General features: G+C 40.2%; 1 protein-coding gene across 23 annotated transcripts in view; it reads right to left on the bottom strand.

Annotated features, from left to right (window-relative positions):
* LOC121941544 (regulating synaptic membrane exocytosis protein 1) overlaps positions 1-25,587 on the bottom strand; it is an 86,536-nt gene that overhangs the window by 14,225 nt on the left and 46,724 nt on the right. For 5 of the 23 annotated variants that reach the window (XM_088072659.1, XM_088072656.1, XM_088072676.1 and 2 more), the window contains 23 exons: positions 22,932-22,972; positions 22,632-22,742; positions 22,277-22,376; positions 20,683-20,806; positions 20,527-20,583; positions 20,154-20,200; positions 19,896-20,011; positions 19,199-19,329; positions 18,749-18,920; positions 17,577-17,730; positions 17,300-17,356; positions 15,344-15,497; positions 14,243-14,359; positions 12,767-12,829; positions 12,194-12,271; positions 10,118-10,237; positions 7,650-7,739; positions 5,874-5,951; positions 5,337-5,402; positions 3,520-3,633; positions 1,587-1,693; positions 542-642; positions 231-391 (listed from right to left, as the gene is read on the bottom strand). In XM_088072659.1, coding sequence (XP_087928785.1) covers positions 231-391; positions 542-642; positions 1,587-1,693; positions 3,520-3,633; positions 5,337-5,402; positions 5,874-5,951; positions 7,650-7,739; positions 10,118-10,237; positions 12,194-12,271; positions 12,767-12,829; positions 14,243-14,359; positions 15,344-15,497; positions 17,300-17,356; positions 17,577-17,730; positions 18,749-18,920; positions 19,199-19,329; positions 19,896-20,011; positions 20,154-20,200; positions 20,527-20,583; positions 20,683-20,806; positions 22,277-22,376; positions 22,632-22,742; positions 22,932-22,972 — 2,359 coding nt within the window. The remainder of the gene's footprint in view (positions 1-230; positions 392-541; positions 643-1,586; positions 1,694-3,519; positions 3,634-5,336; positions 5,403-5,873; positions 5,952-7,649; positions 7,740-10,117; positions 10,238-12,193; positions 12,272-12,766; positions 12,830-14,242; positions 14,360-15,343; positions 15,498-17,299; positions 17,357-17,576; positions 17,731-18,748; positions 18,921-19,198; positions 19,330-19,895; positions 20,012-20,153; positions 20,201-20,526; positions 20,584-20,682; positions 20,807-22,276; positions 22,377-22,631; positions 22,743-22,931; positions 22,973-25,587) is intronic. The other 18 variants (XM_088072660.1, XM_088072683.1, XM_088072663.1 and 15 more) reach the window with 17 other exon arrangements.

Raw genomic sequence — 25,587 nt, forward strand, 5'->3', positions numbered from 1 at the left:
GAGAGAGGAGAGCGGAGATATCATGCAGAAGGACAGAAACATGCAGCAGTTGGCAGGCAGAAATAAAACAGAAAGACACACAATAATTAGCATGCAAGTAACATAAAACCTCCAATTACCCAAACTTCAAGGCTTATTTCAGGAAGGGTGAATCGACCATGTGTAGACGAATGAATTGACTAAAAACCATCTTTTCATTTAAACTGAACAGCTGACCAACGAGGACTGACCTGAGTCGTCCTCCGGGTCGTTCTGATTGGATAGACATGTAGCTGGTGCTACTGAGGCGGGAGGCACTGCTGGCACGGGAGAGGGCCGACACATCGCTTATATCGCTTTCTGACGATCTGGCCGACATGTTGTCGCTGCTTCGCCCCTTTTCTGCGTACATCTACAGACAGAGACGAAGGGGTGGGCAAAAAAAAAAACAGATTTTCCTTAAGTTGAAGATAAAGAAATAGACATGCTGTATATATTATTTATAGAGTGCATGAGGAGAAGAAGCGGATCGGAGGAATGACTGTAAAACGTAGATGCTGACCTCCCGTTTGGTCTTGAGGTCCGTCTCAGGGTCGTGGGAGGCTGAAGGCCGGTAGGAATGTACTTTCTGCAGCTGTCGGGCTCGCTCCTCTACCGCAAGGGCTGAGACAAAAAGAGAGCAAGAAAAAAGGTGAGATAAAAACAGGGTTCAAACAGCTTAGGGCAAGTTAGATTTAAAAGTTTTTAAGGGTTTTTTAATGCCACTTAAGTTTAATTTAACGGAATTAAATTTAAGACCAATTTCCCAAAAAAACATAAGCATCATCAATTACTCAAGGTTAGGCACAATTTTGCCTAAATATTTACTGCAACATAAAACATGACTGAGGACTATGGCAGATTTTTATATATTTAAAATAATAGTCATAATGATAATAAAATATGTTATCAGTTATCTAGAAATTTCACAATGCAACATCTGAAAAAATGATTCATAAAATCCAATTTCCCATGTCTGAGCATTTTTAAGACTTCTTAAAGTTCTATTTAAAACATTTTACTACCAATTAAGGCCTTATTTTTAGATTCACGAGTTCAATGCCTTTTAGGACTCTGTTAAAAACATAAAAACAAAAAGAGATAGGTGGTGAAAGAAAACTAGGAAAAAGAAATCCCTAATTTCCAATAAAAGAGAATACAGGATGAATCTTGAGGGTGCAGGATCTGGTTTCTGACACTAGGTGGAGCATAATGTGTACTCATTACACATCAAGTGCCCTCATGATGGATGCTACTGTAGGAGGGTCAGACAAAAAATGTGTTGGCCAAATTTTCTTTTTTTTTGCCTTTAGTTTTGCACCTTGTTGTGCATTTGCATACTGATAGGCTGCCCTGCCAAACACTGACAGACTACTCAGAGGAAAAAAAATATAGACCTCTCCTCTTGGCACGTTGTATCTATTTTTGAGGTTCGTGTCTCTTTCAGTTGAACTAAATGAAAATTTCAGTGACTAACATGGCATTACACTGTTATGTGCTGACACGATCCATCACCCATGACTCTATTGCCTCCTGAGGTCAAACCTTCATCACTAAAGACAACATACCTTGCTCAATACTGCTGCTTTTTGCAGGGAGCTGAGGCAGCTGCCTGCCCCTGCGACCTGATGAGGGAGTCCCCGTTGGAGAGGAGGGGCTGCCATGAGGGTGTGCTCTGACAGGCAGGAACATAAAGACACAAGAAGACAGGAGAGGAGGTAAAAAAAAGGACATAATTATAACTGTGTTCATCACTAATTGGTCTGATTTGCAGAATGTATACAGCTGGTATAAGAACCACTGGCTGCTTACTTCAGAAAGAAGTCTGCTTTCACTATCTGCATGTTACAGTTGTCAAAATCTGTTGCTGCGTTTAACTGCTCTTGCATAGCCAGACCTGTCTCCACAATTTGTTTTATCACTGTGTGTGAAATAACTGCCCAGCTGGCAGCCTGCACACAAAAACATCTCTGCAGTAAAAAGACGCAAACACTTTTGAAATTGGTGCTACATGACCAGACAAAAACTGAGAAGTAGGACATTTTTGCTCAAAACCTACAACTACCAGAATGCATCCCCCCTTAACAGATGTTCCCGCTGGTGGGTGACGTCTTAGTGAAACGATGGCAGCTGGCATTCTCGTATTACAGTTAAACAGTAAGCTAAAACATGTTTCTAAAAAATACGTGAAGCGAGGAAAATGCAGTAACAGAATCTTGGTTTATACTTGATCAGCACTGGTTAGTTTTACCGTTTGATCTGTGTTTTTTCGGGATTTATTTTTACTGTGAAAGAAGCAGTGTTGCGCCTACTTCCTGTTTACCAACCCTCACCATTATGGCAAAATGAGGCATTAAAATACGCTTCTGGAAAACATTTTAGGCGAGAAATACGCAGTGCAGTAACGTGACCTTGATTTATATTCAATCAGCACAGCCTAGTTTTACTGTTTGATAGGATTTCAGTCAGAGTTTGAGAGAGAGAGAGAGACAGAGAGAAGGGCAGGTGTGTCTCTCAATGAGCTGTATATTTTGAGGCGGCAGCTGGAGGCGGGCAATACGAAAATGCATTGACATAATTTATATCATTTGGGGGAGTTTTGCCAGGGGTCGAGGAGAGATATCCAGGCTAGATGGATGAAAGTTTATCACAATTTATCTGCACATGCTACCGACATTGTTTTGGTTCAAAGCTGGTTGAAAATTGACAAAGTATCACTTTAAATGTTTTAATCCCTTTTGCAGGGATTTAGCCATTTCAATGGCAGGGCTCGCTTTCCCACAAGCAAATGTTCCTCAAAAACAAGTTACCTCTCGACATTATCTTACAAGAGCACCATCACTGCATCCTGAGTCTATCGCCACCCAAGACGATTGTGATTAGTTTAAAGATGCACATACCATCCTGACAGTTTTCTTCACTTAGTGCAAATTCATGATGGGTTCGGCCAGACGTTCCTCCAGTGCTGGCACGGTGCAAGATAAGTCTGGCTATTGAAGATGAATCACTAATTGAAGTGAAACCCAAAACTGCATCACAGAGAAAAATTGACTAATGAAGTGATGGCCAGCATTAAAGGTCAAAGGTCACATTAGGAAGGGAATTGGTCAGAATCACCAGTAAAGGAGAAATAGAGGAAGAAACACTGAGCGTGTCTACAAACCGTATGCACAGTATCTCAGTATTTCCATATATCCCAGTTGATACGTTTATACAACAAATTCTTACTAACACACAGCTTCATACCCGATGGTACACTGAATTTACTACATACACACTTAACTACAAAAACACAGTTGAACAATAAGTTATTAACATGTCTTCCTCAGCTATTGTGATGCTGTTGCTGTTAATAGTTAATTCTTGGAAGAAACTATAACATTATTTAGACGTCTTGAATCCATGAGATTTACATGTGGGACCTGTGCATACGGTTCCCATTTCCACAGAGGAAATCAACACACAGGGGAGTGGAAGTGTATCGCTGACAGTAGCATGCACCTGTCTAGCCGTGGTGAGTTTGGGCAGGACCCAGCCAGGACTGTCTGGCCAAAGGGCCTCAGCGGGCCCCCTCTCCCCCTACTGCCCCTCAGGATTGAGGTGGGCTGGATTCGACTGCCATCAGCAAATAAAAAGAAATAAAAACATAAAACCTTAAAATGTAGCAAAATTGAACAAAATGAAAATAATCTTACATATGATGCTCATTTTACGGCTCTGTGTGTATGAGGTCCATAATGAAAAGAGTGTGCAGACGGTGTACGCCAGGTACTATGGTAAATTTAAACAATCATTAATGAAATACAGCTGCTGCACTTACATACAAGGAAATATATCAAGCTTTGTTGCAACCCAAATGCCAGAATAAATGTTGGTAATGCACGTTTCTGCAAACCACGGATATGTTTGTCCGTTATCCAGAATCGTTACATTTCAACAATACTGTGGTCAAAGTGCGTTAATGCTTAGGCACAAAAACGACTTGGTTATAGTTAGGAAAAAGATCAACCTTTGGCTTAAAATGCCCATTTTTCATGGCACTATTCCTGCTGGAAAACCAGCGACTGGTTGCTACAAAACACCCACGTTTAGTACCTAAAAAGTAGCTGAAAACAAAGCAATGACTCACTAAAACACAACTAGTTTTGTTGTTTTTTGGTCTTGAACAGTGATCTGTAGCTTGGCAGGCATCTGGCGTGGGTGTCACATCATCCACCATCTCCTCCACCTCCGCTCATGTACCACGTCACTTAAGAAACACTGATATGGAGGAAATGTGCAAATATAACGTATCGATGATTCATGAAGCATACAATCATACAATGCCAACATTTTCTTCTGGCAACAGGGCTGGTCTTGCTGTGGTTGAAGTTTATGTCTAAATGCTTTAATATTAGGGTGGATCAATGTTACAACTGCATCTTCTGCGCTATGATTCCTAGAAATGTACAAAGTGTCAGCTGATGGTCATAAACACGGGGAAAAAAACAGTTTTTAAAAGTAAAGAAGAAGTAAGAAGAGTAAGAAATCCAATGGAACGGACTAATACGACAGGATTTCAGTACATGGCGTGACCGTCATCCCGTCGCCCACACGACAATTGCGGCTACAAGCTAGCAGCAACAGGCACGCCAGGTACATTACGTTTTTGATAACTAGCTAACAAGACAATAATATAATGCTAGCTACAGCTTATACAGCACTAATGTTAGACCTCTGGTGACCAAGTAGAGCACGGATGAGATGTACTAAAATCTTGTCACGGGTTACTCCGTTCCATTAGATATCTCAGCTCTGAATGCATGAACTATAACGCCTGGAAGACAGAAGACAGATTGGACAAAGTTTCCCTGTCTTATAAGTGTTCAATGTTGACATATAATCACTTGTGAAAGTGACAGCATGTTTATTTATATTGCAAATGTTTTAAATATGTACTTTATTCAAATTGCCACTGGAAGGCAGCTTCTTTTTACCGTGATGACGCTGCCACCTAGTGGTTACACGGCACGCTCTGGCAAAATGTGCATTGATGAGAAGGTTGTAGTACATTTCCTATCATGTCATATAGCCTCCTGAATATAATCTGTGTATGTATATATATGTATATATTTTAAAGGCCTTTGTTTGCCTTTAAGGTAGTATTTTTTTAATATGTATTACACAAGCCATGACTTCACAAAATGTAAGAAAAATCAAGCTTTGACACGCAGTCACAACTGACAGATATCATCTGACCAGAGAGCAAAAAAGAAGTGACAGTAATGAGAAGAGATTAAATAAGGTGAGTGAGTAAATGAATGGATGAATGATCTTACCTGTCCCCCTCCAGGCTTTTTTTGCTGCCCCTTTGACAGTTTGGACTTGATGAATTGCTACACTGCCTGTTTCGGCAAACAGCCACCACAGAGAGAGAGAGAGAGGAAGAAAAACAAACAGGATATGGAGAATGACGACCCACAGAATGGCAAAAATGAACATTGACTGATGTGTTGGGCAGAATGTAAAAGCTGAAGCTGAGATTTTATGGGTTTTGTGGTTTGTAAAAGCCATATAGTTGAGAATTGCACACACTGTGTGCTGTTTTCTCACCAGCAGCAGTGTTAAAGAGAAGAAAGCACTTTAAAGCCATAGAGGTGGGGAAATTCAGAGCAGGCGCTCAGCAGAAAGGGCAGGTGAAGGGATTACACAGCCTAAGACACAAATATTTACAGGAAAAGGGAAAGACCCAAGATCTATGCAATGCTACAGAACGAGCTTTAGGCTATAGGATAGGCTTCAAAGCAGGCAAGCAGAGCTGTAGCGTTCAGGGTTTTAGGAGTTGAGGACAGCAGGAGGGGGCAGGCCTGGTATACCTGTCTTCCTCAGGGACCACATGTTCTACTAAGATCCTGGGGCTGGGGAGAGTCTTTCGGGGCAAAGAGTTGGAGCACCTAGAGGGGCGGAGGGATGGATGGAGGAGCAACGCAAGGTAGGAACACCAGGAGAGGTTGTTAGTGAGTAAAGGGACATTAAAGGCTTTGAAACAGTGAATTCTCTGTAAATTTTATAGCAAAGTAACAGTCAAAAGATTCAGTTTGATTTGATTCATCGTTCATTTCAGGTTTCCGTTAGAAATCTGAGCATTACAATCACTTACTGTACAAAGTGGTGACTATACTGGCATTTAATTAACGTAATGGTAACGTAATCTCGAGTTAGTTTAGCTAAGCATATAAATGTAAAAAAAAGGGGGGACCTGGTTTTGTCTGAGGGTAACAAAATCCGCCTTCAAGCATATCTATGTTTTAAGTGTAAAATTACAAGCTTTTTTCTGTTACTTTTGGACAGAGACAGGCTCGCTGTTTTCCTTTGTCACCAGTCTTTGTGCTAAGCTAACTAGCAGTTGGCTGCAGTTTGATATTTTCTGCGCAAACTTGAGGAGTATTAAACTTTTCATTTAACAGCCCTGTCACCAAAATAAAATGTTGGCATTACAAGTTTCTGCAGAAAACTGATGTTTCATTTGTACTCTTCATACGCATCAGATCGACATTTCTAAAGTGGCACAGTTCCAAGTTTTTCAATCAAGATGAGGGGAAATGGTCGACGGCACGACACCTTGGCGAGCAGCTGCCAAACAGCCAACCACCGTTGGAAAACAGTGACATTCCCAGCCATGTTTGCGATGGCAAAACATGGTAGTTTTTAACAAGATTTTGGGACATTCCAAACCATGTTTGTCGAGACAAAAATAGGTCTTTAAAATAAATAAATAAACATATGGGAAATTTCCACTCATTTGTGCCAAAAAAAAAAAAAAATCTTTAATGTGTGGTGAGAAAGTATTTCTAACTGGAGACAATTCCAGCCATGTTTGTGGTGACTAAACCAGGTATTTTTAAAAAGACGTCAAGCCATTTCCAGCTGTGTTTGTGGCAAGAAAATGTGTTTTTGGGTTTCTTTTTTCAAAGAGACGTCAGAACATTTGAAGCTGTGTTTGCGGCAACAAAGAAAGGTATTTTTTAACAAGACATTGGTATATTTCCAGCCATATTTGAGGTGACCATGTTTGAAAAACATGTTTTCCTAGCCCTAACCAAGTGGGTTTTGTGCCTAAACTTAACCACAAGTCAAATGCAGTGGTGTCACAACAGAAAATTGTTATGTAAAATACCAACATATCTGCTACTTATGAAACATATGTATTTTACATATTAAATTTAGAAATTTAAAATATATGTGGTTTGCAGAAACATACAATGCAAACATTTATTTTGGCTATTGGCTTACATCTAAGACTATACACATTTCTGGCTCTAACTTTTCTGTCTCTGCTAAGTATTCTGTGCAGAATGCTAAGATAATGAAAGACTCTTCAAAACAACTCAATTTAAACAGCAGTTGTGCAATATCAAATTCCTTTATGTATGAAAGGGACACATGGCATGAACTGGCATGAAGACATGCAGCGTCTTAAACCCAAATGTTGGATGATTAAATCATGCAGTCCAGAAAAACTGATGCGAAAGCTGTCACTGATGAGTACGATGATCCTTTCTGTATTTATCTTTGGAAAAAAAAATAGAATAATCTTGTGCAAACTAAATTCAAAATGTGTGGTTTAATGTGTGTTCAGTTTCTTTCTATACCTGTCTCTTTCAGGGGAGTGAAAGTTGTTATCTGGTCTCAGACAAGTGGTGCTGGCACTCCTCACTCTGTCCAACGACGGCTGCAGGTCGCTGCACCGCCACAACATGGCAGCAGAGAGAGACACAAAGAAGAGAAAGAAATAGAGATGGAGACAAGATGTACAAGGACAGAGGATGTGAGCAGAGGCGTCGGGAAGGAGAGATTGTGAAAAATGTGAAAGAACAAAAGGGTGATGAGTCGGAGGCAGACAAAAGACAGAGAAAGTGAGAGAAAGGAGGAAAATGTGAAGAAAAGTTGAGAAAAAGGAAATGCAGGGAAGGAGGGTGAGACAGAGAGAATAAGAAAGGCCATCAGACAGTGCAGTAACATGTAATGGCTCTGATGCTGTATCTCCATTTATCATAGCCAGTCATTCCTCGCGGCCATACACTGTGAGACCACTCAGATGGAAGGTTGGTGAGTTGCCATGGGAACCAGGTCTAAGTGGGATCGGGGACTGCTCGCAGTGTGTTTGTGTGAGGGGGTGAATGAGTGAGGAGGAGAGAAGCAGCCAGTGTTCACGTTTACACGGCGCTGCATACGCTCACAGCTGTATGTTTGTCACGTCATGCTGCACCGTGACAACTTTCAACAGATGGTTGGCTCCGTGTCATCGCATGACATTGCACATAATGTTTTCAGGCCAAATGCCTCACACGGATGGCAACAAGGGCTTAGGAGTTTAGTGTTTGTTTAATGCTCTGCCAGGACATGCTTAAGCCTCTGCTATGCGTTGTCATCCGAAAAAAAAGGGAAAAAGAAAAGGTTATGAGTGGAGGGAGGAGATAGTGTAGTAAGACCATGCTGATGATGTGAGCTCGACTTTCTGTTTCGCTTTCTGGATCAGTCACTGCCGCCATAGATATACCTGATAGACCTGGATACAGCATTAAAGGCTGCTCAGTGGTGCATGAAGCCAAAAAAGCGCTATTTCAGTGGTATAGTATAACCTGGATGATCAGTGCTGCTTCTGCATCATTGTGCCATTAGAGCAGGTGCACTTTGGCCAAGTTGGCAGAGTGGCTAACTTCCGGTTTAGCATTCTGCTAACTTGAATGGGAATAAAATACTTTTTCAAATGTTATCAGTCCAAATAGATTAAATTCTGGGAAATGAGTCATTGTGCGGGCACTCTAAAAAAACATTATCCACTTCTCACAATGTAAGGCAATGTGAAAAGACTTTTTGGGTTCAATGGCATTATGTGACAAAACCTGGAAATGGCAGTACCACTGTTTGGCCACTGCAAAAACTGGCTTCAAAGCTTGGTGCGCTACCTGGGGGCCTGGCTGCCGACCAAAACACTTTCAGTGGGCAGGAGCATTAGACTCTACTACAAAAATACATTGTTATGTTAGACCAGGGGTATCCAAACTTTTTTGAATGGGGGCCAGTTTAAATAATATGAAAAATACCTCGGGGCCAGCGGTTTCTTGCATGAAATGGGTTATTTTAAAATAAAAATGAAAAAAATCTCATATAAATGAGACAAATTCAACTGTTTGAAGTTAGTGAAAAAGTATCAACCTTTCACTGTGCCTGAAAGCCTGAGTCCTCACTGTCGATTTTACGGCTCTTTGCTGTGGCCATGTCTGCTACTTAGCAGAAAATGTCTACTGTAACCATAACCAGGTAAAATACTCCTCAAGTTTACTTGTTTACTATTCATGAAAAACACATCATCTGCCTGCGTAGTTACCTACTTGACGCTTGTCTACAAACTGTGCGATCGTTCTACCATTGTGAGGTACAGGAAAAAAAATGCAGTGATATAGCTTGATTAATCAGTATTGCATACTTTGAAATTTAAGCCAAGGGCGATTTTAAATTGGTGTTAGGGACACAATTGACTCCGGGGCAAACTTTGGACATGCCGGCCCTCAGCAGTAACAGTAGATCTAAAAAATACTATTTATTTATATTTACCATTTGTATGTGACATGTACGTCGTCGGCAACAATCTCCATAAGGTTTTTTACAATACAATAGCGTTATTTATATTTTGCCAATTCTCATTCAGCAACCAGCTACCTCTGGACTGCCAAATACCAGCTGGCAGTGTCTAAGTTGTATGTCTGATCATTGTGAACACCGACCTGCATGGCCGTGATCCACAGCTTTGACGCCTCTTGTATCTGGTCCTTCAGTAGCGCAATCAGTGGTGAAACAACAGTGCACATATTGGCAAATCCTGTCGGGGAAGATTCTGCCTGAATTTACTTCATCAGCGAAAACGCAGTCCCTGTTTGGCTGCTTATGTTGTCAACTACGGTGTGAAACCCTGATTGGCCCAGATTGGATTTTTAATTTCTGGAAAGTGTTTTGGGCAGCAGAGAGTCCAGACTGATACAGAGAGTGAAACATAATGTTGACGTCATCAGGACGGCCTCACCAGGCAGGGAGGAGATGGTGTGTTAAGTGTTCTTACCTAACCGTGACCTCATCAGTGAACCTGAGCACACGGTGTGTAAGGATGCTACGAGGCATGGTGCTGCCCCCTTCCTGCCTGTGGGGCGGCTTGCTCTTTAGGCATGCGGGGAGGGTGGAGCTGTACGTCAGAGCCAAGCCCACGAAAAGGTGGGGAAAGACCCGCGTGAAAAGGAAGGCAAAGCAAAAGAAAAATGACACATGCAACTGACAGAAATAAGCAAAGACAAAAAAAAGTGAGGGAGGAGACAGCACAAGTGTCTTGCAAATGAGAAGGACACAAAGAAGCAGCATCACATTGTGGTGCAACATAAAATATGATTTCCTTCTCAACTCCCAGTTCACAGTTAATGCTTTTAAAAAGGAGTATTCTCAGAAAATAGCCCGGAAACACCACACAAAGCAAATCACCCAACAAACACAAGATGAACTGCATCCTCCTGTCTCTGACCTCAGAGAGAGAAATTCATTATGTAAGAGTGTCGAGATAGTTCCTCGTGCCCTCCCTGTGGATTGACCCCACACACATATATGTGGAGATTACATGTAATGCTGATTATATAACACAATCTACGGATCTTAAGCCGTCGAGGCGGCACGTGGCGAGGAAACCAAGCCACAGTAGATCTATAAAATGCATAGGATTGCCATGAAAAGGATTAGAGCAGAAAAGAGAGAAATAGAGGAAACTGCTTACACCGGAGATCTGTCTGTCTACTAGTTATGAGGCATTACAATAAATATAATGATTACGTGTTTATAATGCTGGTTTAGAGATAGAAAAAAACACGAGTAGGAGTATGCAACACATTAATATTTACTAATGTGCCAGGATCAACATCTGATAAATATATTAAAGCACAATACTGGTGGTTCTGCATGTTTTAGCCCATTAACTGCAACTCGTATATTTCTCACATTATGCTGACCATTTGCAAACAATTCCATATGTTCTGAATAATTAAAATCGGCGTAGCAGAGGCTGAGGTCTTCTAAACTTTGGTCCCTAGAGGAATAACTCCCCATAATCCAACTAGAATAATGCTAAAGTTATACTAATAAACATCTTTCAAACGCCATGACTGTAGTTTTTAACTCTTTCTGCTGTGAATAAAGAATGGGTAGTGTCCAAGCCAAAGCCAAGATAACCCTAATAACATAATCTGAGGTAGTTTCCTCAGATGTGTGAAACCAAAGACATTAAACTTTACAAGCTTTTTGGGCTGGCCCCTGAAAGTCAGAGATTCGAATCATCAGTCAGCATCATCTCAGTCAAATGAAACTGCTCCAGTTGTTCTTTTTTTTTTTTTTGCAAGTCAGTGTGCCGTAACGTAATAATGCCATACCATTACACATGGCAACAACAACCACGGCAGAGAGCAAATTTGCTCATTTTTGTTGATTTTTTTTACAGAATGTGGGAAGACAAACTATTATGTTTAATTGAACAAATCAAACTATAATTTTTTTTTCCAATTTTAAGTTCTTGTAAAAATAACAAAATATTTTTTATATTTTTTGTATTTTTCTTTTATAATTAAGAATATAATTATTGCAAAAATACCCAGTAATATTGTGAAATTATTTTAAGGCCATATTGCCCACCCCAAGGAGTACACATTGGGTACAAATATGTTTTCCTTCTAGAATTAATAACGTCTTTCTCGACAATGCTATGAGCTCAAGAAGAAGCTCTATACTTATGCTGATTTCTCCCTTGATTTGATGTGAGATCATGTTTTTTGTTGTTTGGTCTGAATGGTCAGAAGTTTACAGTTAATGGTCTACAACATAAAATAGTACCAGCACAGTTCTTTAAAGGATTGCATAATACAGAGGGAAAAGCAACACATACCATTTAATTAGCTAAAGCGGCACCATGACAAAGCTTCTTGGCACACACTGAGACCAAAGCAAGCACAAGCAGCACAGTGGTCTGGGAGACATATGGGCATTTATTGCACTGAGAGAAAACGGCTGCAACTAAATGACCCACCAACTCCACAAATGAGTCTGGGAAAGCTGGAGAGGCACAGAGAAGGGTATGCAAGACTACCTTTCACGTTCAAACGCTTACCTGTAAATGTCTTTATGGATACCGTTTACTAACAGGGGCATTTTGGGGGGTAGTGTGTTGCTGTATCTACCTATGCCCCTGGTTGTACAAGTGAAGATCATGCACCGTAAAGCAAGACAAGAAAAAAAAAGTGGAAAAAATACACAACTGCTGTGAGTGAACACATCAAATGCAAAAAAAAGAAAGAAATTAATCAAAAGAGCTTTGCAGTCTTTGAGGTCAGCCACCGAGCAGGTCTGTAATCCTCTCACGCAGTGATCAGTGTGTTGTGTGTGTTTTTATGAGTGTGTGTTGTAGTGATAGACAATAGTCAGGCATGGTTTTATGAGTGTTCTACTACTACTTGATCCTGATGTGGCATGTTGTATTCATGCGGTTTCATAAAAGCAAACATACAATAGCTACAGTCCATAACCAACCAACACACTGTTTGCATTGGTAATATCAACATTAAATGTGTTAAAATGGGATTGTTAAAGTATAGTGAGGATGGAAATGATGATAAAATGGCATCTTTTGCTCAAATAAAGCTGGATGGTGGTTGTTGTCTTTTTTTTTTTCTTTAATTTTTACCTGTTTGTGTGCAGGCACTCAGCACTCCCGCCTCGGATAGACCTGTGCATCTCCAGGACCTCACTGTCATTGCCATGACGATGGGTGAACAAATGAGAAACAACCCGAGAAAAACACAACAGAAGAGGATGGCAACTCAGACAGGCAAAGTGAATTTATGAATGAGAGAAACCAGGAAATCATAATTCTGAGATTTCAATTAAGTCTGCATTCATGTTGCAATGACTAGTTTCACACTGTTAGTAGGATTAGTAGAAATCAGTTTCACATTACACACATTGATTTAAGCTGTATTGGTAACTTTTACGGGAAAGTTTTGTCATATTTGCATAAACTATTGCAATATCCACACAGTAGCACAAGACAGATAATCTGCGGAAAAAAATATCACATCCTCCTCCTCGACATTGGCAGAAATCAATTGCTTGTGAATGAAAACAACCAATCAGAGCCGAGGAGACTCTAACACAGCTGTCAATCATCCAGATGTCAATCATCCAGCTCAAGTCTCAAGAGAGACATTGGACTCTTACATCAGACAGGATTAATTTTGTTTAGAATGAAAATCAGGATGATGATATTTTAAACATCTAACGACGTTGTGTGGACATTAATATTACATGTTATTATGTTACATGTTACATCTTATGTTTGGAGGACACTGGTTTTGGTAACTTTAGACAACACAACTCAATATCAGCAGAATTTGTTGTCCAGTATTCTACGTCAAATTTTGGTGGCATTTGATGTTGTTCTGAAATTGAATTTCTCTCACTTGGTGTCACAACCCAAGTCTAATTAAATATCAACATCTGATGACTGACCAGGCCAGTCCGTGACCAGGCCGGATGTGAATCAGTGCTTGTGAACTGCAGCCAAATTGTCAAACTCGGCGGCGCTGATCAAATATGAATCAAGATTCTGTTACTATATTGCCTATTTCTTGTCTAAATGTTTCTGGTAATATATTATAGTGTGCTGTTTAGCTGTAAAATTAGAAAGTATGTGATTAACATGCCATGTTGAAAACTGTCAAATCAAAACAAAGCATCGCCCACCAGCTGGAGAAAACTTCTGAGAGGGGAGACAAGATGTTTTTTTTAAAGACTATAGTCTCATGTACTACTGTGTGGATACAGGGACAGTTTGCACAAATACTGTATGACAAAATTTTTTTTTGTTTTTTTAAGTTACCAACTGTAGCTTTAACTGAAACATGAGTCAACCTCTATAGAATTCAAGTAAATATAAGCGTGTCAAGGCTGCATGAGCACATTTTGGAACTTCATCTCTTCATGATGAGACCAAAGCTGCTTTTGAATCATTGCTCATTTACTGCGTATAAGCACTAATCCGATGTGTGTGCATTTTGTTCTTCAACATAATTTTTATATGTAAGAAGTTTAATAAAACACACTGTTATAACCCCCCCACACACACCCGCGATGATCCCCACAGATCCCAGCAACAGGTTACCTGTCCTCAGAGTACTCGTAGTCCGAGTCCCCAGAGCGTTGGTGCTCTAAGTGGGAGTCGTGGTAGCGGGACGGGGAGTGGGAGTGGTGACGGTTCTGGTGAATCTCATCCAGACTCCTGATAACATCAAAAACATGAATTTATGGTTTTTATTTAGTAATGATAAGAATCTTTGTCACAGTTATTGATTCTGATGACTCTGTAAGTCCACCCTCACTCCTGGTCTGATCTGATACAGAACTGATGGGTGCAGGATGCTGTCTAAGGTACATGTCATCTTGGAAAATGTCTCCCATCCATCCCATGATGTGCTGGCCAGACTCAGAGGTACATTCAGTGACAGACTGATTCCTCTGAGATGCATGACAGAGCACATGGACTTAATTCACCCATCTTCAATTATAATTCCATAGTTTATTTATAATATTTCAAATGTGCAATGGGCTTTTTAAGGTGCTGTATGCTATATATAACATGTTACACATATTATTTTATATTATATATATTCTGATTATTATTCTTACTTGTGTGTGTGTGTGTGTGTGTGTGTGTGTGTATATATATATTCTTGTTTACATTCTTCTTTTATACATTGAATTGTAGCATAAGATTCATGGTTTTATATTCTTACACACTTTACACACTCAGCACATTATACATATTAATCATTTTAAATATTCGCATACTAGTGCTAATTGTTTCTTGTTATTACTGTATTCCTAATTAATAATTTTACTTATTTCATGCTTGTACTGGTATCTACTTTCTATTATTCTCCATGCTTGGCATCAGAGCGACTGTAGCGAACCACAACTTCACCCCAGGGATCAATAAAGTATTTCTGATTCTGACTGTGATATGAATGAATACAAAACAACGCAATTTGATTCAGAGGAATGAAGGTCAATGTGGATGCCCTGGTGCTCCTGTCTGCACTCTGGTTAAAAACATGATTTTCAACAAGAATAAGACTGCAAAGTCTGTGTGACAATATTATTAGAATAAAAACATCTGAGTAACCTACTGACTACCTTTCAGATACTGACTGATGCTGAATAGTGTCACCACAAGTAACAAGTCACTCTGGCAGGTGTTGCTGACCTTTGCATGGGCACATGTGCGGGCCGTGACCGAGCCCTGCAGGAGTCCTCTCTGTGAGGAGACACTGAACGGGAGCGGTGCTGGACGGGCCGCTGCTGCTCAGGCACAGCCAACGTGCTGCCCCGCTCTCTGTCCCTGGAGTTTCGCTCGGCACCTACACAAACACACAGATACATCCCACACACGAGGGCAAAAAGTTCACACACACGCCCACATTCATACAAATATTTTTGTTGGTTCATGGATACACACATAGAAACACACAGAAACACACACACATCCAGGCATTAGTTGTGTGTCCTTAGATAAGGATGCACCAGTTGTCTACCGCTACAGAAACCATTCTCTGACAGACTGTAGAACATCACGTCAGGATGTTTTACAGGAAATGGACCAGCTAGCAAACAGGTTAGCTGGTCTCGTGAGCTAGCCTGAGGAGATGACTGTTTCTGTAACGTCTCTGTCAGACCTGAGATCAGTGAGATTTGCATCTCTTAGTTTTTGTTTTAACCTGCATGGAGTGCCATATGAGATGAGAGTTAAGAGTTTTAACCCCCCAGAAATACTTAATCACTACAGCTACAGAAAACAGGTCATATATATTCAACAAGATATATAACAATACAGATAATACAACAAATTAATCTATATTTAAATAACTTGTCTTTACTTTATTTTCATCTGACATATAAATCTACAGACATGTAGACTTAGCTACATAAAAATGCAGTAGAACTGCAAAGTGTGAGAAGATATTTTAGGTTTTCGGGTTTTCCAGTGTCAATGCGCAATTTGTTGTCCGCAAAGACAAAGTTAGAAACACTTCCAAGGCTTGGACCCACATTAAACTGTCTGAAAATGTACAAAAGATGAGCACAACTACACCTCCCAGGATACAATATGGTGAGACACATACATTTCCCAAGTCAAAATTCTGTCACACACATCGAGCAGAATATATAGTTTACATTTTTTAGAAAAGTGCGAACATAATCTGCAGCTACAATGAACTCCAATTTGGATTCATGGTCAGTTATGGATGAACTGAGCAACTATGGCATGTTTTGTCCTGCAACAGCAATTAGTAAGTGTTTTGATTTTGTAGTTTTGCAAAGAGTAGAGTCACCTTTTGCAAGATCCCCAGTTTTTGCAAAAAATCTCAATACTGTGTGACTCACATTGTCTTTATATGTGAGAATGTGAGAGGAAGTCTTTTCAATGTCTTTTAATATATGGTAGTCATAAGTCCGAGGTATTGTGGCTCTCTCTTACACTCACTTAACTTCCTCATGTGGCAAACCATCTGGCACTTAAGAAAGGCCAAAATAAACCAAAAAAGGTTAATATTTACACCAAGTCCATATTTATCTGACAGGAAGTTAAGCCACAGCAGAAACAGTCAACAACAAAGCAGTTGTAGCGAATCTATTGGCCAAAATAACACAAATTCAGCTTCTACTGTGCATGTTCAGTGTCCTTTCAGTGAAGTCTGGGCAGGACTCGAAGCATGCAGGAGAATGGCGGATACTCAGTGGAATGGCAGTGAACAACTGTAGCTCTACGGTCTAACATGCACTCTGTGCTCCGGTGTTTCTACGGCCCAGCAGAAGAGGAGAAACTGTTCACTGCAGCCTCAGCGAAGTACAGTATGCTGCTAAACTGCAGCACTACAAAGGCTGCACACTGAAAAACTGCAATCCAAAATCTGCAGTCCAGTAGCAATATGATGAATTGCAAAAGTTTTTGGAGTGTTGCCTTTTGCTGATACAGCAAAGATTAATTACTTTAATTTGGGGTGCAATTTGTACTAAAACATACAGTGGAGCCAAACGGAGGCTGGAAGGTTTTTGGGAAGAATAGATGGAGCGAGGATGCAAAGAAGATGCTCTCTCACCCAGTGCTGGACGCCTTCAGGCTAATACAAGGAAATTCTCAGTAACCATGCCCCCCACCCACCTTTAGTCACTACCATCAAACCATCATCAAACTCTGTATCAATGATGCGATGAGACCCTGCACATGTGCACACACACACACACACAACACACACAGACAGGACAGAGTAAGGTTGAGAGGTTCTGTTGTCAGTTTCCCACACTGAGAGACACAAAAGAGAAAGCTCAGTAAAGGAAAGGTTAGCAACCACACACTCAGGCACACAAACAGGGATTAAATCACACACACATATTTATATACACACAGCCTGAAATATACTGAATATAAGCGGACATACTCTGTAGCTTCTTGCTGGGGCTGTCTCCATGGACATGTCTGCGTGGGAGGTACGGGGAGGGCTGGGGCAGAGGTATTGAAGACATGTCATGTGTTTGGAGTTTATACCAATGAGGAATGTCATCCAGCAAAGCCGTCTCCAACTCGATCAGGATCTGAGAGAAGACAGAGACGGAAAAGGATGGAAGAGGCAGATGAGTGAGCAAAAGACAAACCGTCTGAGTTGAAATAGACAGTGTAGAGGGCACAGTTCAAGAAAAAACAGGAGTAAAAAACAACTGCTTTTTGTGCTCAAAAAGCCATTGGAAACAGGAAACAGCTCACTGCAAAACACCTATGTTTGGTGCCTAAAAAGCAGCTGGAAAACCAGCAATGACTCACTAAATCATAAATAGCTATGTTTTTCACTAGTCGTAAACAGTAGTCCAAAGCTTGGCAGGCGTCTCACCTGATGATGCCCCATCCACCACCCCCCCCACCTCCCGATGACAGAGTCACCTTTAACACTACGTCACCCAAGAAACATTGATATATGTTTAAAATATAAAATTTTAACCCCTTGAAACATGAGCTAATGGGCTTTATTTCTTTCAAAAATGTGAAAAAAGGCAATGAGCAACAAAAAAAGAAATGAGCCAAAAATTGGCAGAAAAAGTACAAGGAAATTACCTGAAAATGAGTAAACATGAAACAAAAAAGAAAGCTTAAAAATAACCTTTGAAAAAGTGCTTAAAAAAATGTTGATTCTCCAACATAACGTTAAATATCTAATTATGATAATAATCAAAATTGTTTTTCTCTAGCTTTAATCTTTTTTACTCTTTTCCCCAGCTTTAAAAAAAATATTTTTCTAAATTTATTAATTTCCTGTAATTTGTGGAACATTTCTTATCAAGTTGCTCATTACCTCTTTATTTCATGTTTTTGAAAGAAATCAAACCAATTTGCTTAATTTGCTTGTTCAAAGAGTTAAACACTTGTTTAACAGTAAAACAAGAAAAGTGATGTTGCTTCAGGTTTCAAAGGGTTAATGTAGCAGAAATGTACAGTGACAACATTGTCTTCTGGCGACTGGGCTGAAATGTCACATACAACACAGGTAATTTAGCAGCAAAATATCTTGAAATTGTTAGTTCATTATATATTATAGTAAAGATATTACGTGTGTCCCACCTCTCCCAGGAATTCACTCTCCTCCTCCTGGACTCGGGGCTGGTCCCAAACTGTGATCTCCAGCATGCGCTCTCTGAAATCCCGTCGGTGAACGTGGGAATATATGAAGGTCTGGTTCCACTTGGGCTCAGCGCTCTTCTTCACTGTTTTAGTCCGTCGTTTACTCTTATCACTAGAACGAAGGCGTGAACACACAGAGTTTAGATCACAGGAGGAAAGCATGTCTCTGAAAATGACATTAAAAGACAACAGCGAGGGTGGACGATGGCAAATTTAGCATTAAATACTTGGAAAATCTTTATGCTGCACACTAAAATTATAAGATAAAGCAGATGGATATTTATTTAATTATATTCCTTACTGCTGGTTTGATGCTCATTTGTCATGTGTGAAATTACTAATGTACTGTATTTTTGAGATGGACCTTCAAAACGGATACAATGACCTCACCTCCTATCGGGAAGGAAGTACATCTTGACATATGGGTTACGAGGTCGTCCGTCTGGTCGGGGTGGCAGGTCTATGGCTTGAAGGACGTTGACGATCAACTGATGGCCCACTTTGTCGTACCACAGCTTCACCTGTAATAATGTGAGGACAGTTAGCTTCTTTCCATTTCTATATTAGACTGGTCGGGCTGGGCTCAGACAAATATTTATAAATGACGTTCAGGTCCGGTTCTGCCTAAAAATGATGGACTTACTGTCTGTGTTGAGCTACTACTTTTTCAGTGCTCAGGTTTGTTACACATATCCACCTGCTATTTCAGCAGCTGATGTAAGTTAATGGTAGCTAGCTAATAATGGAGGATGTCACCTAACATTACTTGAGGCTCGGGACATTCTGGCCTTTCCAGCTTGTAGCTGCAGCGAACAGAACTTTTGAGTTGTACGCAGACCATAGTAACATAGTAACCATAGAAACAACATAAGGGTGACAGGGAAAAACTGAGTGTTTCGGTAATGTTATATTAATAGCGTTGGGCTCTGGTGAGCTTTGGACATAAAAAACTGAATGTGTATCCCGTTCAGGCCGGATTCAGTTACTGCTCTTTGGGTTCGGAAAAAATATGTAGCCAGAGAAGCACTCCAACCTATATAAGAATGTACATGAACCCGATACTGTAGCTTATCTTTCAGATACTCACAGAGAGCTGTCCAGGCAGTACCAGAGGAAGGTCTCGGAGAGTCCCGGGGCTGGTAGGGGACATCACTGATATAGAGGGACGGTCCATCTTTTGTGACTCAAAAGAACTGGAGCCTGCTGTTGAAGAGAACAACAGTTGCAATTATAAATAATCTAAAACACAACAATCAACTTGGAATTTTGAAATGTAAAATTGTATTTCTCTCTCTCCAAATTACAACAGCAGTAAACAATGGTAACAACATCTGTAGACACTTACTAGATTCTAGAGGAGGGTGGGATGACTCTGGAATTCTGGGGATGTCTCTGTAAAAAGCAAAAAAGAGTCAGTGAACTCTTTAACTTCAAATATACAGAATACACACTAAAGATACTTGTCATGTAACTACACAGTCAGGACTTAAGTGTACATTCATCTTTTAAAAATGAATGAGTAAAAGACTTTTGTCAACAGACAGTTGCACGGTAGAAGAAGAGCGAGCAGTCAACCAGATACACATTTACATGTTGAACATGTTGGGTATCAGAGGAGAGAAAAAGGAGCTGGAAGAAGGGATCTTTCTCTCGGATCTCAGGATTTCGGGGAAGACATGAGGGGAAGGGGCTCCACCCATTAAATCATCTCTACTTACTGATATGCTCTATACACTTTTCTCAAGAAGTTTTTGGACATAATTCGGTGGATAGAGCTTTAAAATAAAGGAAGGAGACATACCAAAAGTATCTGTCAATTCCATCACTCAAGTACTTTAATGATCATTATCACATGTTGATGATGATAATCTTACCCTATAGGTCTTGAAACAACTATTTCCACTTGGGGTTCAGCCTTGGATTCAAGGATAATGTTGTACACTTCTTTCTTAGTTGCTCCCGGCAACGACTTCCCATTCCACTGCAGCACCTCGTCACCTGGAACCAAGACGACCGACATACATAATGATGATCAGCCTGAGGCTCATCTCAAAGTACATTCAACTAGAACAGCAGGTACTAACACAGAATCAAACTGAATTTTTAAAGGCTCATTTTAAGTTTTATATTTCTATTTGGAGTATCTACTAGTGCTAACCTATTTACACGCTTTAAAGTTCAAAAAGTTCTTTATTTTTCTTGTATGGTGTTCTTAAACATGCTATTATTCACACTGTCTGAAATGCTCTGTTTTAGCAGCTGTTTCATTAAGCTCTCCTCCAAAACAAGCCTGCTCTGATTGGTTCTTGTTTCTGGGTCTTTCACATCTGTGCTTTTGGTGCCCTTGCACCATCATCATAGTTGGGAAACGACTGTAACAGCACTGTAAAAGCAGTTTATACCTTCCAATAGTATAGTATAGCGTGGGAGATTCATCACTCTTACTCAACTACGACTCAATGCACAAACCACTATTTTTAAATATCACATCGATTGTGAAAGAAACTCTAGTCACTTCTTTTTTTTAAAATATTGGCATGCAGCCTCGTTCCGTTGATGATCAGTAAGGTGCCGACGTTCCTCTGCATTGCTGGTGAAGAACCCAGCCTTCAGAGTACTGTCTTCGGTGGAAACACGAAACAAATCTACAGTTTAGGTACTTAGGCTGGACCCAAATATTCAGCTATTTGTGTATTTCTTGAATGGGCAGGTACTCAGTTTTCAACACATTTAGACATTCAGATATTCTTTTTTTTTTTCTCAGTGTCTGTATCAGTGTGAGCAGCACCAGAGCGCATGAGCCCCCCTGCAGCTCACTCTGAATGGAGCTCAGTCCTGCAGCACAGAGCAGGTGAACACTCACCATTTCAGACCCACAACGAAATTTAACAGACCAGTTTAGAACACTGAACACATTATTGTCCTGATAACTGTCAGAGTTTTAACTTTACCATCTATAAAGTATCACATCTGCTGACAAGCAGTCAGAGGCTTACAGGGCTCTCATGTAATACTGACGCTCCGTGGAGCATGGCGTCTCTCTCTCTCTCCTGAAACGCTGTTGGAGGTCTGAATCGCATCTCTCCCTCATCCCTGAAGTGCATGGTCTCTTCACAGCGCACGGTCTCTCCCTCACTCACCTTATGGTTTGGCGAAGCACCAATAATTCGCTGTTAATTAATGACGAACCTCAAGAGCCCAAAAAACAGTATTTGGGACAGCCCTATTAGGTACGTGTTCGTATGGCTTCCGAGGGTACTACACTAAAAGTGTTTGGTGGAAACCCGGCTCTGTAACTTCACCACTCCATGGAGCAATGGCTGACAGTGTCGGTCCACAGCTGGTTAACTGCCCTTGTCTGCTGGAAATACACTATTTCTTAATTTTAGCTTGACTTATAAAACCAGCCTCTTTATTAAACCAAAATCAACCAAGTGAAGAGCAGTAGCTCCATCATAGAAACAATACCTGCTCGTAGGTGACCCACAACATCTGCAAGGCTGCCTTTCTTGACTTTGGTGATGAAGGCCCCGAGTCTCCCTGTCTCTGTCATCTTCCCTCCTACCACCTGCACACAGAGGAGAAAGAGCAGGACAGAGGTTCACGTTGCCATGCCTGCTCTGTTGTTCAATATTTCCCACATTTGTGTTATGTGTGAACTTCTAAGTGTTTGTTACAGTACGCCACAGCCGTCACAGAAATTTCATAGCATCAATATTTCCAATGTGAGCTCATTTGACACTCAAATGAAGTTAAAACAAAAAACAAATAATTTACGAATTAAGTGTGATCCAGGTCTGAATGTGAGTGACTCCTCGCTTACTTTCAGGCCGAGGAGGGAGCCGGCCTCGCGTGGCATCGCCGACCTCTTGCTTAGCGTGATGCGTCCGATTAGGTGGTCACCCTCTTTGGACGGCTGCCATGTAACTGGATGCTACAGAAAAAGTTATAAGGGGAGTTATCAAGCAATGTGAAGGACAGTAGGGAAGAATGAAGGTAAACAGAGAGGGGAGAAGAGAAGGAAATGGTAAATGTCCTGAATGTGTATGTATGTTGCTGTAAGTAAAAAAGGTGGAGGCAGCACACTGATGCTCTGAATCTTTCATGTTCTGCTGAAACTTACATGCCACACTGTAGGATCTAGAGAATGACAGTCCCAGTCACCTGCACATAAAGAGAGAAAGAGGGTTACTGAGCCTTCAAATTAGATGACAGACTTTCCACTTTTTTTGTTTTTGTTTATTTTGTATTTTGGCAAATATGCCACCTACTGCAATAAATGTATGCAAATCTAAATATACACATTAAATGTATTTCAGAAAAGCAATTCATAAAATGTATTTATAAAATCCCCTGATTTGGAGCCCCTTAGATATATCCACACAAGGATAAATCTATCATCTTTCAAGACTTCTGGGGCTCCTTAGTTAAATATTATGGATAATATTTAAAACCCTTGCTTTACTTGTTTGGAATATAACGTGTTAAAATGATGTGCTTTTGGAAACTGCATGTTAAATAGAAAGATACACAATCACAAAGACATAAAAGTTATACAATAATGGTGCTGAAAAAAGCCAATTGTTACAACAGAACCGCAGCTAAAAAATAATTCGGAGTTAAACTGATTCACTGTGCTGGCCAGAAACAAAGACACCAGTGACTGTCAGCGGCTCGTATTATCACTGACAGATGGTCAGCTCAAGCAGGAGAACTAACTGGCCCAGCAACAGACCAGAGAAGCCTGCAAGATCTGTGGCCACTTTCCCACCACAGGAATAAAACAACAGCAAGACAACATCAGATGTGGATTTAAAAGACTTTGAGGAACTTCAGTTTCAAGGTAAGTGAATGTTTGAGCCTGGCACACAGAGAGATGAATGACCCAATGGGAGAAGAGAGGATAAACTAAGTGAAAATAGGTTAGACTTTATGGGGAAAAAAATGTAACACATGAATTGCTGTTTGTCAAAAACATTGTTGGTCATATTCACAGAGAAATAAATGGAAAACGACTGCTCTGGAGATCAGAAAATCAAAAAAAAAAAAAAGTCTTAGTAGACATGACTCCAGTGCTTCTAATCTGAAATCGGAAAGTCCACTGAGAATGCTTGAGAGGATAAATGCTGACTCCACAGAGTTGAAGTGCTGAGTACGGCTTTTTGGTTTTGGAGAATGAACACGCTGGGCAGATTACAAAATCTGGGCTGCTCTTCTATCTGATGCTACATCAAAGCATCAGCTCTTTGCAGGTATTAACGTAGTATTGTTCTTGATAAACAGCGTGTGTGTGTGTGTTCGTGAGAACCTCTCCTCCTCTTCCACTCCATCTGCTATTTTACCAACTGCAGCCACTAAAACTAACAAGCCCTACAACTGAATATATATATATATATATATATATATATATATATATATATATATATATATATATATATATATATATATATATATATATATACATAATGTATAGAAATGTGCATGATGGTAAACAAATCATCACACAGACACATATTAGAGCTACTTTACCTCAAGGGCTACATAAAATAAATGTGCTGTTAGATTACTTGGAAGGTTATCAGCATCCGACAATTTCATCACACACACAATAGAAATTCCATGACTTTTCCAAAACTTTTAATTTTTTTTTTTTTTTACTAATTTCATGACTTTTCCAGGCCTGGAAAATGTGATTGTGAAATTCCATGTTTTTTTTTCAGGTTTTCCATGACTGTGGGAACTCTATATATTGGTAATATTGGTAAGTAATGGAATATCATTTTGCATTTTCTCCCTTCAACTCACAACGGCAGGACAATCACAACATTTTTAGATATGTATCAAGTAGAAGCTATGCACGCGGAACTGATGTGTTTTCATAAAATGACAATAATCAAGCAAACAGAATGGTGTCAACAAGCAGACATTTCCTGCTAGGTAGCGGACATGGCCACAGCAAAGAGGTGTAAAGTCAATATGAGGACTGCTGCTTTCAGAAGCTTTGGAAACAACAACGTAGTAGTCACGTTTGTATGGGATTTTTCTTTCTTAAATAACCTATTTGATGCAAGACACAGCTGGCCTCCAAGAATTTTTTATATGATCTAATCTGGCCCCCATTCAAAAAAGTGTGGACACTCCTGCTCTACATTATGAAAAGACAGACAAACAAATCCTTCAGTGAGTCAACAGGCTATGTGATAATGTATGTCATTTACACATAATGTGATGCCTTATGATTGTGCAGTGACTGTTAAAGAAAATCTCTTTCCACATCATCGCAAATGCTCCCAGCGGCAGCACATACAGTACAGTAGTACAGTACAACAAGTTCATGCTTGTCCTCTGGGCACTTTTGAAGTAATTTTGGTAAATGTAGGAATAGCTCACACACACACACACACACACACACACACACACACACACACACACACACACACACACACACACACAGACAGACACACTACACACAAAAGTGGCTAAAGTGCACTGGGACGTAGTGTCATCCCAACAGCAGACTTCCCCTTCCATTTCCTCGGCACCATTATCACCTTGGTTTTCTTCTTTACACTACAGAAGTAACCCAATTACATTGAATCACTCCCTGCTTCCACTTTACATCAAACACCGAGTCAAACCTGCTGCGTCATTAAAGCCTCAGTCCCGGAGATACACTTATATATCCGGTGGGATCTAATTTATGGAGCTGAATGGGAAACTAAGAGGATTCTTGGAACATATACATAATGACGTTTCTGCATGAAAATTACATAACATCC

Source organism: Plectropomus leopardus, chromosome 3 (assembly GCF_026936395.1).
Source record: "Plectropomus leopardus strain MGB_pleo_1.0 chromosome 3, ASM2693639v1, whole genome shotgun sequence".
NCBI lineage: Eukaryota > Metazoa > Chordata > Actinopteri > Perciformes > Serranidae > Plectropomus > Plectropomus leopardus.